We start from the raw sequence: 17,234 nt of genomic DNA, 5'->3' as shown, positions 1-17,234 counted from the left end.
TACACAACAAACAAAACCTAATTCCATTATATCTTAAAATCAGTAAGAAGGAATGTCTTTAGATTAATTATACAATTAAACATTTAATTTTACTTTATTTATGCAATTACATTATACAATCAATATACCTATTTAAGTACAGAGTCAAACCATTAAGATCTGATCCTGCAAACACACCATCAGCAACAAGCAACTCATATTTGGCTTTAGTCTAAGTAAGGTTATTAATCTGACTATAAGCATTATAACATGCTCATTTCTAGCACTGCTGCAGCCTTAGCGTCCATGGCTGTCCATCAGTGCTCCCTCAGTTGAGAGAGTAAGCATGTGTTTCTAATCCCAAAAATTAAACATTCAAATCCCTGGAGTAATTACCTTCTGGACTTACGTTGTCCGTCCTAGGTTTTGCAAAGCCATAGCTACAAGTCTTTGTTACACACTGAATATAAAAAATAATACATGGATGTATTTCATGCTTAAATACTGCTAGACTTTTTATTCCCAACACAGTGCTTTTTGTACTATCACAAAATACAAGGCCTGAATTCCTGCCAAGCAATTACACAGTCCTGCTGTTATTTTTAATTCTAAAATGTAAATAAAGGTATTATGCAGGCCTAGATAGTGTTAGATACAGCTACCAAAATGGAAGCGGGAAATAAGAAAGGGAAATGAGTCCTATCAAAACCACAACACAATAATCCCAAACAGCTCAATATATGAATAAATTATCAATCTTCAGCAGCAAAACTTAATGATATGGATTTTTTTTAATTTTAAAATTAAATACCTGAAGAATCCTGGATAAAGTATTCTGATAAGAATTAGCTGCACATTAATGAGACCTAGAGATGGATTTCTACCTGCATATTAAGGCCTCCCAAGAACCTTTTGCTTTTACTGTTTATCCAAACCCCTTCATTGCAATCTCTTTTCCAAGGGAGCACATCTAAATACTGTAAACTCCTTGCACATTTTTAATACATACTGACATAATAGGGCATCTAGTGTGGCACTTACACAGGCAGATACAACTGAAATCAATAGAAAGCAATCCTAAATTCAGATGAACAAGATACATAAATACATATGAAATAGAATAGTGTGACAGGAATACCATTTATTTGCTTTGCCATGCTCTCTTGGTCATTTCTATTTACAAATAGCATGGGGTGTTATTTGTAGTGATACCACACTGCTCACTGAGGTACCCACAGTGCTCTGTGGACATTATCTCAAGTCACATTTGTGAGGCAGAGGCTAAAGTAGGAGGTAGTGAAAGGCAAACTCCTGTAGCTCAACAAAGATGAAGAAAGGTGAGAATGTATTGCCTTCCAAAGCTAAAAGAAGAGCAGAGGTGGTTTTTTGCCATTAGGAAAAGAATAAAAAAAGAAGTGGTTTTAAACTTCTTTTCCCCCTGTTTTCATGCTTGCTTTGTCTCACAGATGGAAAAAAGTGGAGCAGAAAATTTCTTCGCCCAAAGCCACACACTGGCAGTAATTGAACTAGCGGACAGCAACAGCATTGGTTTAAATGGGAAATATGCAATGCATTCATAGTATTCAGGCTATTCTAGCTGCTGCTCTTTTCTCTTGTCTATAAATTACTTTTCAGCTGTAGTTGCATAGCACTTCTGATAGCAGAATCTTGTAGGAACTCCCAGATTTTTAGTTTATCTCAAAGAACTTTCAGAAAAGAAGGAATATAAGATACCAAGCTCACTAAATTCTTAAGGGAGTCTCAAATTTTGGATGCTGTTCTCCTAAGAAAGAGATTGAGGAAGCAGCTCTGAATTCTGTTCTTATCCAGCAGTTGTGACCCTGATTTATAAAGTAGCTGTGGATCTCACAGAGTTCAGCCTCACTGTGCTGTGCAGTACACCAAACAAAACACAGTGATAGTCATTGTTTTGCTCAATGTACAGCCTTAAGGAATGACACACTAGAAAAAACTGAATACCCATTTATTAGATAAGAATTGAGGTGCAAAGAAGTTAAGAAATTAGGCCAGTCCCAGAGGAGTTTGATGATAGACCTCAGATAATGCCTGTGGATTTCTGGAGACCTCCATAGCATACTGCCACTCCAGAAGAGAAAGAGTGTGTTTCAAGGAGACGATGTAGTGAAGTACAGACTATGAGAGACTAAAAGCAGAAAACGATGGAAGCTTAAATAATTCATACCTCTTTCTCCAAAAAAGCTGTTTTCACACCAGAGGTTCACTGGATCCTGTGAGAGACTGAACTGAAATCAGTCCATTGTCTCAAAGATTGGTCTGAGAAGCTGAGATGAGACTCCACCATCCACTGCCTGAGGGATGAGTGGGAAAGAGCTGAGGTAACACCCTTCCATTGTCTCAAGAATTGGTGTGAGGAATTGAAACTGGACTCCACTGACAACTGTCTGAGATGGGTGGGAGGAGTTGAGATAAGACTCTTCCATCCATTGCCTGGAAGAAGGGAGTGAGGAGCTGAATTGGGAATCCACCATCCATTGCCTGAAGGATGAATGAGAAAGAGCTGACAAGACTCTTCCACCCATTACCTTGAGGACTGCTGTGAGGAATTGCTGTCCATTATCCCAAGAATTGCTGCAGACACCTGTGTGTGTGCAGACACCTGCAGTTGGCTGCAAGACCAGAAAAACTAGCCCACCAGAACAGGAATATAAAAAGGGGAGTAAAACATCTCCTTGAAGGGTACCTTCAAGGGGACTCCAGAAAGATGCCTCCACAAGGACACCCAGCGCAGATGGGCTCTTGGGAGATACTCTGCTCCCATACTATGAGACTATGAACCCTGAAGAACTCCCATCACCATCACCAATGACAACGGATCCCTGGGACACCACTGGATCCATGGTAGTGACTATCTCTCTCTGCACCCCGAATTCTTGCTTCGTTTTCTACCTTTTTTCCAATCTGTCCTATTGCTATCCCCTTTATTACAATAACATCCCTTTTTTACAATTGTCTTTTTGTAATTTGTAATAAGCAAGCTGTCCTATTACGGTACTTGACCTCATTTGTGTCTTAATTTCACTCTTGGGATCATGAACTGAACCAGGGTCTGGCACTGGGTCTTTTTCTCCAATCAGACCCTGACAGATCCAAACAGATAGCTCAGACTGATGGAGCTGAATGTTGTTAGGGAGTAGTGGTTGCTTTGAGTCACAATGAAGAAAGAAACTTTTTTGCAGCTTTTGTGGTAAATGACATCAGACATCACAGATGTGTTAAAGGCCCTGGTGAAAACCACCACAAAGGTAGGCTAATATCCAGCAGCCCATCAAGCAGGTGCCATCTCAACATAGGGAAGCAACTGTCTTTAGGAGCTGTTATGTACAAAGTCTTGTCATGGGCAAAAAGAAACCCAACTTGCATGTAAAGTCACAAAAAATAATTATTAAAAAAGATCTGATTATTGCAGAAAAATAAAGGAAAGAAAAATAAAGCAATTGCATAGAAAGTCTCAGCAATACCACAGTTAAAGTTGTTATGCATGCACTATCTAGTACCCACCCCTTCTCCTGGTGTCTTGCCTATCCTTTCACTTCCCTATGGCTTCCATCTGATGGAGTGAACATAGTGGATCATCAGCATCCAGAGTCCTGTGCCTGCAAGAGTATGATGTTAATGTTCATGATTTCCTCTTCTTTTTTCCCTCTCTTGGAAATAGCTTTCACCTGGGGCTATTTTTAAATGTTTCCTAATGAAGTTATACACCTTCCTTTTTCACTAGTCTGCAACTATGTATTTTATTTATCTTAAATACTTACTTTCTTCTCTTTTCACCCCTAAGGCTAAGTTTGTCCAGGTCTGTATTTCTTTAACTGACCATTGGAAAGTTGTTTAAGGCCTCAGGGTCTCCACCACCAGCCTGTGCCCCATCTCTTACTGTTTCATGCCTATACTCCACACTGCACCTGATGTCTTCACTGCTCAAGGTTGCTGCTGTTGTAACAAGCATTAATTTCTGTACACTGTAATGTTGTTAGTCATAAATATATCATCCTACACAGAATAACTACTTATTATTATCTGTATAAAACCTGTGGTTACACAATACAAAGTAAACTAAATTAGCCACAGACTCCTGCCATTAGAAAAAAATTATGTTACAGCTAAATCAAGTAAAACCAAAGTCACAAGAAGATCAGAGAAAGTTCAGGCAAAGCACATGTGATAAGCATCCATCCTCAGGTCCTGTAAACTCAGGACAAAGCCTGTGAACTGTTACTAGTAATGGCAATACAGCTGCACCATTGTTACCAGTATTACTGGGCTACCTGGTATTACCTTCCAATTATGGATTAATATTTGTATGTTGCACATTGTACGTAGAAAGATAAGTATTTCCACAAAGGGCATGGGAAGGAAGCAGAAGTAATGCTGACTAGAAAACAAGCTATTGCACCTGAACTCATTAGTTTTATCGGCACAGTCCATAGTCCACACACACTCAGCACAGACACACTGGGTGTGTACACTGCAAACAAGGTCACAAAATCCCCAATACGACAATTATGTGTGAGAGTGGAATACTAGAATAGCATAATGATGATTCCTGATTTTATAGCTTACTTCAACAAAGTGGGGAATAATAAGCATCTTCCAATAGATATTCTCTAAGTATAGCACAGGATACTTATTTGAGCTTTCATCTTGTCACAGAATAGCAGCTATTTAAGCACTGTCAGGTCATCTGCTTAAAGCACATATTCATGGCAGAAAGCAATAAGCATTTGGCTTTGAAAAAATAATTTTAATCAATTTTTTCATCAGTATGGTCCATCATGTTATTCAGAAATAGCTTCTTTCAGTAAATGGGTTGTGAATCAATAGTAGATATAAATAAAGCAGTACAAAGGGCACATCATTTAACAAGCTGCCAATTGTTGGAGCAGAAGATGACAGTAATCAGTATTCCAAGATGGATACACAAATAACTCAGGAACAGGAAGATATACACAAACATGCCACCTTTTTACAGAACCTCCAGAGTTCTGTCTTATGTCAAGAACCACTGAATTATACATAAGTTTGTATGTGTTTTAAATGAGAGATCAGTACAAGATGGAGTTTGAGCTGAAGTCTGTTTTTCACTAACCATTTTCAAGCTCATCCCTGTTGCAGAGTTCTTGAAATACAGAGAGTAAATTGCCAGGCTGCCAAAGATCTTTCTGGAGCCAGGGAAAAAAAACCAAACAAAACAAAACCCAAAAACCTGCAGACTTTGTATTACACCTCAAAGGATCAATTCCTGAGATATACTGACTACCCAAAATGCCTGTAAGGTGAAAAGTGGTGTTACTCAGCACTTTTTAAGATTTAACCTCCAACAGAAAGAGAAATAAAAAGTGTTTTTTCAAGTACAGGGATCATACTGATTTGTATTGGTTATTCACATTAGGACAATCTTATTTAGATGTTGCTAGTAAGAGCTTAGAACATGACTCATTGTGTCTATCACAATTGTTAGTTATTACTTAATATGTCATTTGGGACATAGCTAATAATTTCAGGCCATTTGTGTGAACAGTTGTTTTCAACTGTGAGAGTGCTAGTTGCCAGCAATTCAGTATCCTTAGGTATTTCATAATTACTAAACATACATTATGTTATCTGAGAAGTCTTACTTCTCTCATCAAAACTATGAGCTCTGACTCTGTTGAAAAGTGTGATTGTCATGGCAGTGTTTCAGCCTGCAGATTATACATCCAGTCATGGTTTAAAAAACCCCAAACAACAAAGATAAAGACAGAATATTTTTAACTACTGACCTGCAGTTAAGATCGCACAAGCTGTCATGCTCACTAACCCAAGTATTTATTATTTAAATGGGAATTCTGCATAATTACTGCAAAGCATAGAATTGTCTAATTTCACTTTGAACCCTTCTAAATTACTGACCTCACAAAACATTGTGCTGCTGTAAAAGAGAAACTTGACTTATAGGATGAATGCACTTCAATTAGTTTTGAATTTGCCATGTTTTAATGTAGTTGTTCTGTTCTTACTGCCTCACAAGACAGTATTTCCCATTACATCTTCTTAACACCATCTGCTAGTGATGGTTATGACAGTACTGCATAGTGGGTCAGCCAGGAATGGGGCCCCAAATGTGCAAACACTGTATATAAAAGAAATATAAGATACTCTCTGTCTAGCAGATTCAACAGACAAAAAGCTGGAAGGAAGCAATAGGGGCAGAGGGAACAACAAGGCAGCAGCATACATCATGCCTTTTTTATTTTTGTTTTTATGTATTTCAGTCCTTTCCCTAAGGCTCTGTTATGAAAGAATTGAGTAGACAAGATGACCAAGGTAACAAAGACACAGACCAAACTACAACAAGCAGCCTATGAAAACACATCAGAGGAGATTTCGGAGTGCAGACTTCAAGAAAGCATTTCAGTGGTACTGCCTTAACTTCAGTTTCTAGGGGCACCTCGCTTTTTCTTCTTTGTACAGCCCATGTTCAGTGCTTAAATGTCCCACCCCTAAACACTCTGGATGAGGGGAATGGACTTTCTTATTTAATACCTACTCTCTAATAGGCTAAAAATTCAAGGAATTTGTGCTTTCAATATAGTTCCTAGCTAGGAAGTGTTGCTATTTCATAGACAGGAAACAGAAAGGCAAAAATTGTCTAAGGAAATCCGGGAACAGATAAGTACATCTACAGCATCTGGGAACAGGTACGTACATCTACAGCATTCTTTTATATTTTTAATCTATAAACTGGGCATCCTGAAGTGTACTTTACAATAGCTAATACATGTAAAATTTTTCCCATTATTTTTGTAGTAAGAAATGTATGAATTACTCTATTTTCGTTAATAAAGCCTTCCAAACTATCCAGCTTCATTGGATCAATATTACCAATTATTGTGACCACACTTCAGATGAATATGGGCATAAAACAAATAACTCATTGTCCCAAAGCAGTCTTGAGCATCTGTTTAATCAGACTGGCAACACCAGTACCAGAAAAGTGAAAGTCTTTCTTACACTCTATCTCCCAAATCATTTAAGTACATTAATACTTAGAAATTACAGATATTACAAAAAAAAAAAAGAAGACAACATTTGCCAACCAGTACTGTATCTAGGACATAATTTATTTCTTTCAAAATTCAATCAGATGAGTGTAAGGTCCGTTTGTATCCAGTTTTAACACCTGCCTGTTTCCATATGTGCCGTGCTTGACGTGAACACCTGCCTCTGCACATCTGGTGCTGGCAGACAGTTCTTTTTCACACAAAGTCACAAACTGAGAGTAAAGTTCCAAACCTTTTTGTTTTTCAATGTTTGCATGGTACTGCATCTTCTTTCCCTTCAGTTTACCGCCTAGAGTGGCTTGTGGTATGATAAGCACATCACCTGGTAAATCAAGAACAGAAACGTACTCGCCGCTTTCATTTTCACTTAATTTAACACTCAACAGCATATGAGCTGCAAAAAAAATAAAGTAAGAGTTAGTGTAACAGAACCAAATTACAGAGCACCTAATAAAACACCATAAACAAGATATAACAAATATTGTGATGTGTGACAAATTATTAGAGTAACAGGAACTGCTTATTAATGAAATGAAACGTAGTTGGTAAACACTATCAACCAGCTAAGATGTCTGAGTATTGTGAAGAATGTCAAGGATATTTATATGACTAAAGACTTGAATTTTGGCTGTCTGAAATCCTGAAGTTGATTCTAGTTGGACACCCCCAGAGGAACCCAGGATCCAATTAGTGACCCTAATTTAACTACCCTATACTCAAATAAGCAACATTTGCACAACACTACACAGTGTAGGAGATAACCCCATCTTTTGTGCACTTTGGAGAAGCTTCTGCCCGAGGGTCTTTTCATTCTGCTTGCAGTAGTTTACGGCAGGACCCAGCACTGCTCTAGGCTGAAGCCACAGCTCTGCAGTTTGGTCTCAAGTGGAGTGAATGTCCTTCAGCACTCCACTGTGAGATGAATGGGAGCCAGCTTGTCTTTTGAGAGAGGAAATAAGCAGGAAGGTCAAAGATGCAATTTGGCCCATAAGACAGAATATATAAACTTGCAAACAGAATTGGTGCATTTACTAACATATTTTCTAATGTATATATGTTTGTATAAGAAATCAAATGAATCCCCAAAAATTTCCTCCAACTCCATAAAAGCTAGGAGGATACTAGTCATGACTCCAAACCCATAAAAGTTTAATGTTGTTGGAACCAAGAAGAGCTGAGTTGTGATTCAGGAAGCAAAACCAGCCATTTAAACAGTTTCAAAATACATTTAGGAAAAAATATTTTATAAGACAGACACTTAAGGAGGATAGCTGTAGATGAATATCCTAATAGAAAAAACTTTTTCTGGCCTGTTTCAGCAGCCAGACAGCTGAAAAGGTCATTATTCTCAAGTACAGTAACACTCACATGAAACCCTCACAAGCACAAAGGCAATTTTCATATTGCAGTTTTAAATACACCCAGATTTCATCTTAGTTTAGCATCACAGAAAGACTCTGCCCTCTAAGACCAAGACCCCCAGCAACTGCTCTCAGCATTTTTAACAGCACCTGTGCTGTTGCACAGGCTGTCTGCACTGCCAGGTCTTTCTGCTGGGCCCAGTCAGTAGCCCAAAATAGAGTAACTGTTACTTGACCTTTTGAAAAACCACTAGTATCAGACAGTCACAGAAAAGGGGCACTTTTATCTGGAATACATGGCACCATGGTATTTCCCAGGTGGTGCAGTGCTACTGATGGAGGAAAGGAGGGTGAGGAATTAAATAAATGTAAAGAAGAAAACAAAACCAACCAAAACTTCAACCTGAAACAACAGTGGGTGAAGGCAGAAATTGCTACCATTTGATCTTATCCACAACATCTTCTCTGCTTTGATGTAAATGTTACAGTGCATGTGGAGAAGAGGGAAAGAACTGCAGATATTGCTGTTCCACTTCTGAACCAGAAAACTGCACTTAAAATGCTAACTGTATACAGTATCATTGGAAGGAAACAAGGATACCATTTAGTTATCCACCCAACTCCCTCTACTGGCTATAATTTTAAATATCCTGCACCTACAGTGAGATCAGTGTTAAAATACTTCCTAAATCAAGCCATACAGTTTTCTCTAAACTGAGACCTGTCCTGGACTGAACCTGCTGCCTGATACATGTAATATGTCAAACAGCAGGTGACACACTTTCTTTGCTAGAATGTTATCATCATGGGAATTGACTTTCTAAATGACAGGTTGACAGACAGTGAGAAGTACAGACAACTGTCAAAAGAAACAAGACCAAGCAAGCTGTTCTTTCAGTCAGATGACTGATTTGATATTATGCTATCTGATGACTTTTTGACTTCTTGTCCAAATGGTTGCTGCCTTTTCTGCCTCTACCATTCTTTTTCAACAATACAAGAATTGATAAGGATTGTATCATACCGATTTTTGGAACAAGATCCTCATCTGCACCTTTGAAGAAGCATATGTAGATAACAAGCCCCCTCTGGATCTATGAAAGATTACAAAAAACTATGTCAATGTTTCTCATTGTCCAACATGCACACTTACCATTAAAACTAGTATCAAACCCAGCAAAACTGCACAAGAAAAACTTCTGAGAGCAGTTTTAGTTATCTAGTATAACTTCAGACATCTATGCACCATACTGTGGAAGCTTATGAGATATGTGCTGATTATCTGCACAATGCTTCTACATACAATTAAGCTAATTTATTAGTTCCATGTAAAGCCAAATTTAGTTGGAATATACAATGGACAGTATTAACACAGGCAAGGTGACAAGATGAATTACAGTACTTAAACCCAGCAAAGGAAATAAAAGCTTTTTCCAATCAAATATAATTTTCAGTGTGAATTACAAGTTTATTTCCTATCATGAAACATGACAAACACCACAGAACTTGGCAGTGACCCGAACTGTATTTTGATGTCAAAAGTAATCTAGTACAAGATAATTCTGAAAAAGACATTCAGTCTGTTAATTAAAGATTGAAACATGATGACCAACTTCAATCTGATGACCACCAACTGAAGTTGTTCAGAATACTATTTAATGGTGGATAAAATATTTTTGGTGAAATGGGACCTTCCCCCTGATTTGTATAAAGTATATGCTACTTCTTTAGCAGTCAGAGGGACTACTTGTAAGAAATACTGATCTGAGGGAAAAATTAGGTCTGTACTGAGGAAAAAGCACAAGGAAATTCTTGTGTAGCTTTCCCACTTTCTTGCTAAATTCACAAGGACTGTGTGCAACAACCTCTGCTTTATTAAGACAAACTGACAGGCTCTGCAGCCAACAGCAATTATGTCTCATGCACAGGTATACCTGAATAGTTTAACTTCTTCAGGACAAAAAAAGAAAGGCATACAATATCCACAGGCATATAGTATCTAAAGAAACCCTCAGCACTGCTTTGTCAAGAATCAGCGTCTTTATATTTTTGTTAGAAAAAAGATAAATGTCAGCTTATGAAATGTCACCTAAGAGATGCTAAGTAGGTTGGGGCAGGAAGGAGTCACTAATATAGACATTATCAAAGCAATGTGGATAGTTTCTAAAAAATATCTTTATTATTTTTCTTCTCTTTTCTTTTCTTTATTTTTCCTTTCCCCTTTTCTTTAAAAGATAAAGGTTTTAGGTGAAAAAAGCTCAGCTATACACACGAGATTTTACCCCTTTGTTATTTCAGAGATTAAACAAAATGCTCAAAGCAATGACTGAGAAGAGCTATGTCCTCTCAACTATTTTTCTGGCAACTAACTTCTGGAAAAAAAGAGGCTGCTCTTTGTAGCCAAAACGTCACATGCTGAGAACTTTCAAAAGCTTTAAATGGCTCCTTTCAAAACTCATTTTGACCTCTGCACAATATTATACATGTTCCTAAATGACTGCCGTATTTCATAAACACTGTAAGAAATTTGATGGCCTGAACCTCAAATGACATTTCAAACCATCTGTTCGAATAAAGGAGAGAAATGCAGGGTGCCAAATGTGAAATATCGTACATGCTTAGCTAAATATTCATTCAACAAACAGACCGGCATCAGGGTATTCACAGAGAATAACAAGGTACATATACATACTAATAAAAATATTTGTGATAAAGCAGGCCCAGCACATTTACATTGTATATACCTGACACTGAATTAGAAGTAAGCGATTCCATTTAATAGCACACATCACAGAGAATCATTCAACTTGAGAACTGTGACTGGTTTTTGCAGTCTCACATATAGAAGTAACAATACTCTGCAAGCAGTTCATTAAAAAAGACAAAAAGGTAAACAAAATGACACCTGCAAGTCCTAAGACCAGACAGCTAAAAAGTAAAAAGTCATAACTTTTCCAGCCTCCATCATAATTTGATGCCTGTTTTTGGATATAGTTATAATCGCAAGATAAGACATAATATTAAGGGGAATTAAAGGGACAGGAGGTCAGATGGGAAAAAAAATAATGCAAGGACAAGTTAAAAATACTGGAGGATGTTTCTATTTGTACTGCATGCTTATGATTTTCTACAACACTTCAACCATGTTATAGTTGAAAACTATTCAGCTATTTGTATGTTGAAACTTAGAGCTTCAACTATAGCTGAGCACTGTCTGAACACATGTGCAAACATGTTTCTACCTCTTATTACATCTTACTTTTTGCTCTTTAGTTTTTTTAATTGAATAGGAGATGTAAAATTGAATACAATTTCAAGAGCTAATATAGTAATAATAATGCATGTCAGTCCTCTGATCCTGTATGTGTTTCAGGTGCCCTAATAATAGTGCTTATTGCCAGTGCAAGGAATGGGAATGTAAAAACCTTTTGAACCAAAGCAAAAACATTGCCTTTGCTGGAGGTCCTCTGTAACCTGTAAAAAAATCTAGCTGACTGCTCTTCACAGCTATATTTAACTCAGGAAAAAATTAAGCAAAATAACACAAATAAGAAAGTCATAAATTCAACATGCTGATGTGCTAACAGCCACTGCAAGGAACTTACGTAGTGACGGGCAGGTGCTTGGCCAGGAAAACTGTGCTTTGTGTGGATTTACTGTTACCAGTAAAATGCCTACATAAATAAACCAGCAAAGCAAGTTACTTTGCAACACTAGCATTTATTATACAACTGTCCTAAGTAATCATCAGACCAGGCAACCTGCATCATGAAGGGATGAAATACCCAGCCCCTGAAGCGATACAGCAGCCTTAGCAATACTGCCACCAAACACTATATTTTTAGCTTTTACAGGAAAAACAAACAGCTAACTCCTTCCTTACTCTCCTTACTAAATATATCCATCTGAATTTTGCAGGATTTCATTAGCAAACCCCCTGTTTTTCCCCCCCACCCCAGGCAAATGTAATGCAACTGACAGTGGAAACTGAGTCACTCTGTAATCCTTAGGAAGCCAGTTTGTGAAACTAAATTATATAAAGTATTCTTTGACATTTCCATTTCATGTTCAGGTTTGCTACCCTGTGAGAAGATTTCTTCTTATTTCATACATCCAGCTGCAGCAAAGAGAGATTACATCATCTACCGCAGGTCACAAAACAAGTCTGTGCCTGGTACCTTGCACTTCTTTTTGCTGTCTCAACCAGAAAACAAATCAAGGGAAAGAAGATAAGGGAAAAACAGTTTCCACTGTGTAAGGCATTACACTTTGTAGCTGAATATTCATTTTACATTAATTTTCTCCCATAGTTGTGAAATACACCAAATCTCACCTTTTTTCTCTCCTGCCTTTAAAAGGAGAATTCCCTTCCCCCCTCCCCCCAAATATTTTGCTGTGTACATAAACCATTTATGGATGCTATCTAACCAATATTTCTCCATAAACAAGACACCCCATCCCCAGTAATCCTCAACAGGGCAGAAAAATTCAATCATGAAAACACAATGAAGGCAGTGATTCATGTATAGATACAAAGTACACTCAAACCTTTTTCCAGATAAAGAACATTGACTCTGAAGTTCTTAAAGTACCTACAGGGGTCTCTTACAACCCAGAAGCTATTCAAAGCCACTTACATAACGTGTTATTTATAGCATACTAGAAATTTCTCAAGGTGAGGACCTACTTTAAAGTTGCTACAGATCATTAGGAAACACTGGTTTATGTAAATAATAGTTTATTAGGTCTGTTTTGTTTTTTTTTTTTTTGCATTTACATGCATATATAGGGAGCAACATTATAGAAAAACAGCAGCAATGCTTCCTTCCAGTGACCTCTAAAGTAGACATACTAAAGAAAATCGGAACTTTGTATAGGGATTTCTTTTCCTGCATGGTGAGTTCTTGTTAAAACAGATTTCTCTTAAAGGGCCCCAGGTGCCCAGGAAAGATTACCAAGTACCCAATGACAAATATTAGAAAGGTTCATATCTGCAACATATCTGCTGCTGAGACCACCCAAGTCTCTTGCAGATTCCTTTAGTGCCATCTATTACTTTCTCTGTGATTTTGGTTAAGCCATTTAAAACTTCACAGAAGAGATATATACAGAATAACCTCCTTGCAACAGAATTACTCATCCTATCTCTAAACCATAACATACGCCTCTTTTCAGACAGTTTAAAAGACAGACAGCAAAATGACATTTCTGCTTTTATTTACTAGATCTACAATTACTTCTGAGATTAGCAAGCTAGAAATAGGATATTTCTCCTCTAGTTAATTTATGCTGTGCTGAGCAACTTTTGCTATAATTAACCTTACACCGAGAAGCTAATGATGCAATATACACAGATGTACTACAGCCAAACATAGTATCTGTGAGATGACACATATCTCTTCTGAGTAAAACAGTTCTGGTTTCCCAAGCCATGATGCAGAAACTAGGCCTTATGGATTCACCTGCCTCTTCTGAACAAGGAGAGAAATGTTTTAAGAACAATGTGAAAGTCAAACAGTGGAAACACCTAGACCAACATTTTTTTTAACTCTCTTCAGATTTGTTGACTGAACTCATAACCTCTTCAAACTCACTAGAATTTTTACTTTTAAAATGTGACTATACTTACCCCTTCTAGTTGTAGTAGACTTTAAAAAGTATAAAAAACACCACCAAAAAAAAGCCAAGGGGTAAACATTTGACACCTTCAGAGATGAGTTATTCTAGTGCAGATAACCCATAAACAGTGACAACTACAGCAGGACAGTGCATCCCGAAGCGCAGCCTTCATGCTTTGGTAAACAGCTGTGGTCTTTATGTGCAGCGCATAGCCCAGGGAGTCTGCAGACCTACCTACCTCTCCCAACAGAAGACTATGGGAGGAAAAGAGGGAAATGATGATATTTCCCTCTAGCTGTGTGCAGATCTATGTCCTAAATTTAACTTTTGGTTAGTGGTCTAGAAAAAAAAATTACAACTACTGCTGCTACAGCCCTATTGCTGTACCTGGCCTTTCTTTCCCACATGTACACTACCTCACATTAACAAAGTACACGGCTGAGCCCATCAGCCAAGTTTGCAGTGTGTTTGTGAAAGTGTTTACGAAAGGGCAGATAATGGCAACAAAGGCACAAGGTCAGAGGGGAAGGAGCTGTTTTGTGGTGGGGCAGCTGTGTTCTTGTGGAGGACTCAAACTGGAGCATAGAGGAAGAATGAGGAGTAGCAATGAGAAACCACTGATCCCAGCCTCGTGTGCTGCTTGTTGCTTCACTAAAGGGACCGACTGTAAACTGACGGTAACAAGGGGTTAACAAGAGGGGTTTGCGGTGGAAACTAGGAAGGGAATAGGTGTCTGAAGTGAAGCTTAGCCTAGAAAAGGAGGAGGGATTTGTCTTCAAATGCCTAAATATTTGTGAGTTGTTGGTTTGGTTTTTTTTTTCAATATTCAAATGACTAATTAAATTTATTAAACTGGCAATGAAATAATTGAATTCCCCAAGTCAAACCTGTTTTGCCGGTGCCAGTAACGGGTAAGTGATTTCCCTGACTTTACTCTGACCCACTTGTCCTCCTCCTTTCGCTCCTCTCCCACCGTCCCGGTCAGGGTAGGGCTGCGGCCCGGTAGGCGCTGAGCTGCTGGCAGTAGCCAGCTGGCCACTGGGGCTGCTTCCAGCACAACCGGCTCGCTGAAGAACGAAGAGTCAGGTTTGGAAGGCAGGCACGGACAGCAGCCCAGCCCCGACCGGGATCTCCTGAAACTCCACAGGCTTGTCCACCGCTGTCACCGACGCGGTCGCTCTAAGGGGAGGCTGGAGCCACGCTCCCACCATCGCCACCGATTACCGTCCCCACGGCCGGCGCCCCCGGCCTCCATCCATGCGCTCGTCGTGCAGCCGACGGAGCGCCTTGCTGCTGCCCGCCTTGGCCTAGCGCAGCCCCGAGCCGCCACCGTTTCCCCCTCTCCTCCGAGGGATGAAGGGCCGGTGCAGACGTTACCTCCACCCATTCGGCCTCGGCGCCGTGTTCAGGCGGCTTCACCTGCAGCCGGGCGGACGTGCACTGCTGGAGCAAGGCCCGCGCCAGCACCGGCTGAGGCACGACCGCCATAACGCTCCCGGCTCGGCCTGAGGAGGGCGGGGGCAGGCGTGCGCTGTCCCGTCGCTACCGCCGGGATTAGCGTAACGCCTTTCCAGCACCGCAGGCCGCGCCGAGCCGAGCGGTGGGGCTGGGAGCAACGTCCCTGAGACCCCGCCGTCACAGGCGGATGGAAAGAACGGGGCGGAGGGGCGCAGATGGGCTCTGTAAGAGACAGCGATTTCACGCTGCAGATATTAAAAGCAGTTTATGTGACACGCAAGCGGTGAAAAAAGTCCTTGCTGAAAATGTCAGAGAAAACCAGCAAATACCTTTTGCAGAAGGTAAAACACGGCTTGTGGTCTGTTGGTGGCTTCTAAGGATTGGCAGGCAGCAAGGATACAAGCTTTGGAACAGAATAAGCAAAGTATCTCTACAGCTCAATTTACAAGTGTCCTACCGGGAAGCCGGGGGCTGCAGGGTTGTCTCCATGAGAAATGTAAAATCCGCTTGTTTTGTAGTGGGGAAACGTTACGTGCTTGGGGTAAGAGTCGTACGTTGTGGAGTTTCTGAGTGAAAAAAATAAAAACAATGTGAGTGTTGTCACTTGCTTCTTTATAAACAAGTAATGTGTGTGTTTCAGGTGACCGAGATGAACCCATCAAGTTGGAGAGTTTCTCTTCAGTAATGCTGCTTTGGAGGGAACAGAAAATAATGTATTGAAAAGGGAGCTGGAGAGGGAGGGATCAAAACAATGGCAAAAAGATTAGTTCTGAAGTGGGACCCCAGTGCTAACGGGAAAAGTTCAAGTATTGCAAATACTACTTTGTTACCTGTCAGGTTTTTGGCTACATACCCAGATAGTCATTGGACAGTTCCGAAATTAGAAGACTGCCTTCCTCCCATCCATGAAATCTGACAGATGCAATCTTTTAATAACACGGGCTTCAGAAAGTCAGGATACAGGGATGCAGAATTCAGTGCCTCTCTCTGAATTAATTTTAAAACTGAATATTTTATTTTTACAATCGTGTTAATTTTTTTTTTTTAAGATAATACTTCTCACTTTGGGTGAGAAGACAAATTTTGTTACCTGGGCTCCATCACAGAGTAGATGATTACTGCACAGGAAGGGGCAATATGCAGCTGTGAATAGCTAGTGTTATACCTAGGGATGTATTTGGCTTCTCTGTGTTATTTAAAAATAACATTCTCTCTTGCATGAGTGTTCAGTGATGTTGCTCTTCCCAAAGCAAACCTTTATGGAAGAAGAGGAAATCGTACTAAGTGGTTAGTGCATAAACTAGCTACGTTTTGTTAGCTGTAGGGTATTGTTGAGTATGAGCTGGTTTTATTTAACTTGGCTAATTTTATTTAAAATACCTTCTGTTCACTTACTCGAAAGCTGTATCCCCAGACTCATTAGGAAGAGTTTAATGTTGTAGCAATCCATTTAAAATAAGTTTTTTCTCCATGTGTTTTTGTGATATAAATTGTTAAAGCAAATGGTTTATACTACAGTCTGAGTAAATTATGTCAGCAGATTATAGAGGGATAGTAATACACAAGGATGTTGATTGTTCTTTGTTGCAGTACTGTTATTTACACCAGGATTTGATGAAGAACATTTATTTATGTGCAAGTTTCAACACAGATGTGTGTGAAACAGTGTATAGAAAAATTAGTATGACATCATTGTTTATTTTTGGATTCTTGGTAGAATTTTCTTTGGGAAGAC

General features: G+C 39.2%; 1 protein-coding gene across 2 annotated transcripts; it reads right to left on the bottom strand.

The window, feature by feature from the left end:
• Nucleotides 1-7,050: 7,050 nt before the first annotated feature.
• DTD2 (D-aminoacyl-tRNA deacylase 2) lies at nt 7,051-15,546 on the bottom strand. Of its 2 annotated transcripts, none has more exons than XM_031049082.2 (3): nt 15,266-15,546; nt 9,447-9,516; nt 7,051-7,455 (listed from the first exon to the last, which is right to left on the bottom strand). In XM_031049082.2, exons 1-3 carry the CDS (start codon nt 15,527-15,529, stop codon nt 7,130-7,132), a joined length of 660 nt encoding a protein of 219 aa, XP_030904942.2. In that variant the 5' UTR covers nt 15,530-15,546; the 3' UTR covers nt 7,051-7,129. The 2 variants fall into 2 exon arrangements, with proteins under 2 accessions (XP_030904942.2, XP_030904943.2); XM_031049083.2 differs by having other exon boundaries at nt 7,071-7,455; nt 15,419-15,546.
• Between the last annotated feature and the right edge of the window lie 1,688 nt (nt 15,547-17,234).

The sequence above is a fragment of the Melopsittacus undulatus genome, chromosome 4 (assembly GCF_012275295.1).
Source record: "Melopsittacus undulatus isolate bMelUnd1 chromosome 4, bMelUnd1.mat.Z, whole genome shotgun sequence".
Taxonomy (NCBI): Eukaryota; Metazoa; Chordata; class Aves; order Psittaciformes; family Psittaculidae; genus Melopsittacus; species Melopsittacus undulatus.
The sequence above is the reverse complement of the archived record's forward strand: the minus strand, read 5'-3'. Positions and strand labels throughout refer to the sequence as shown.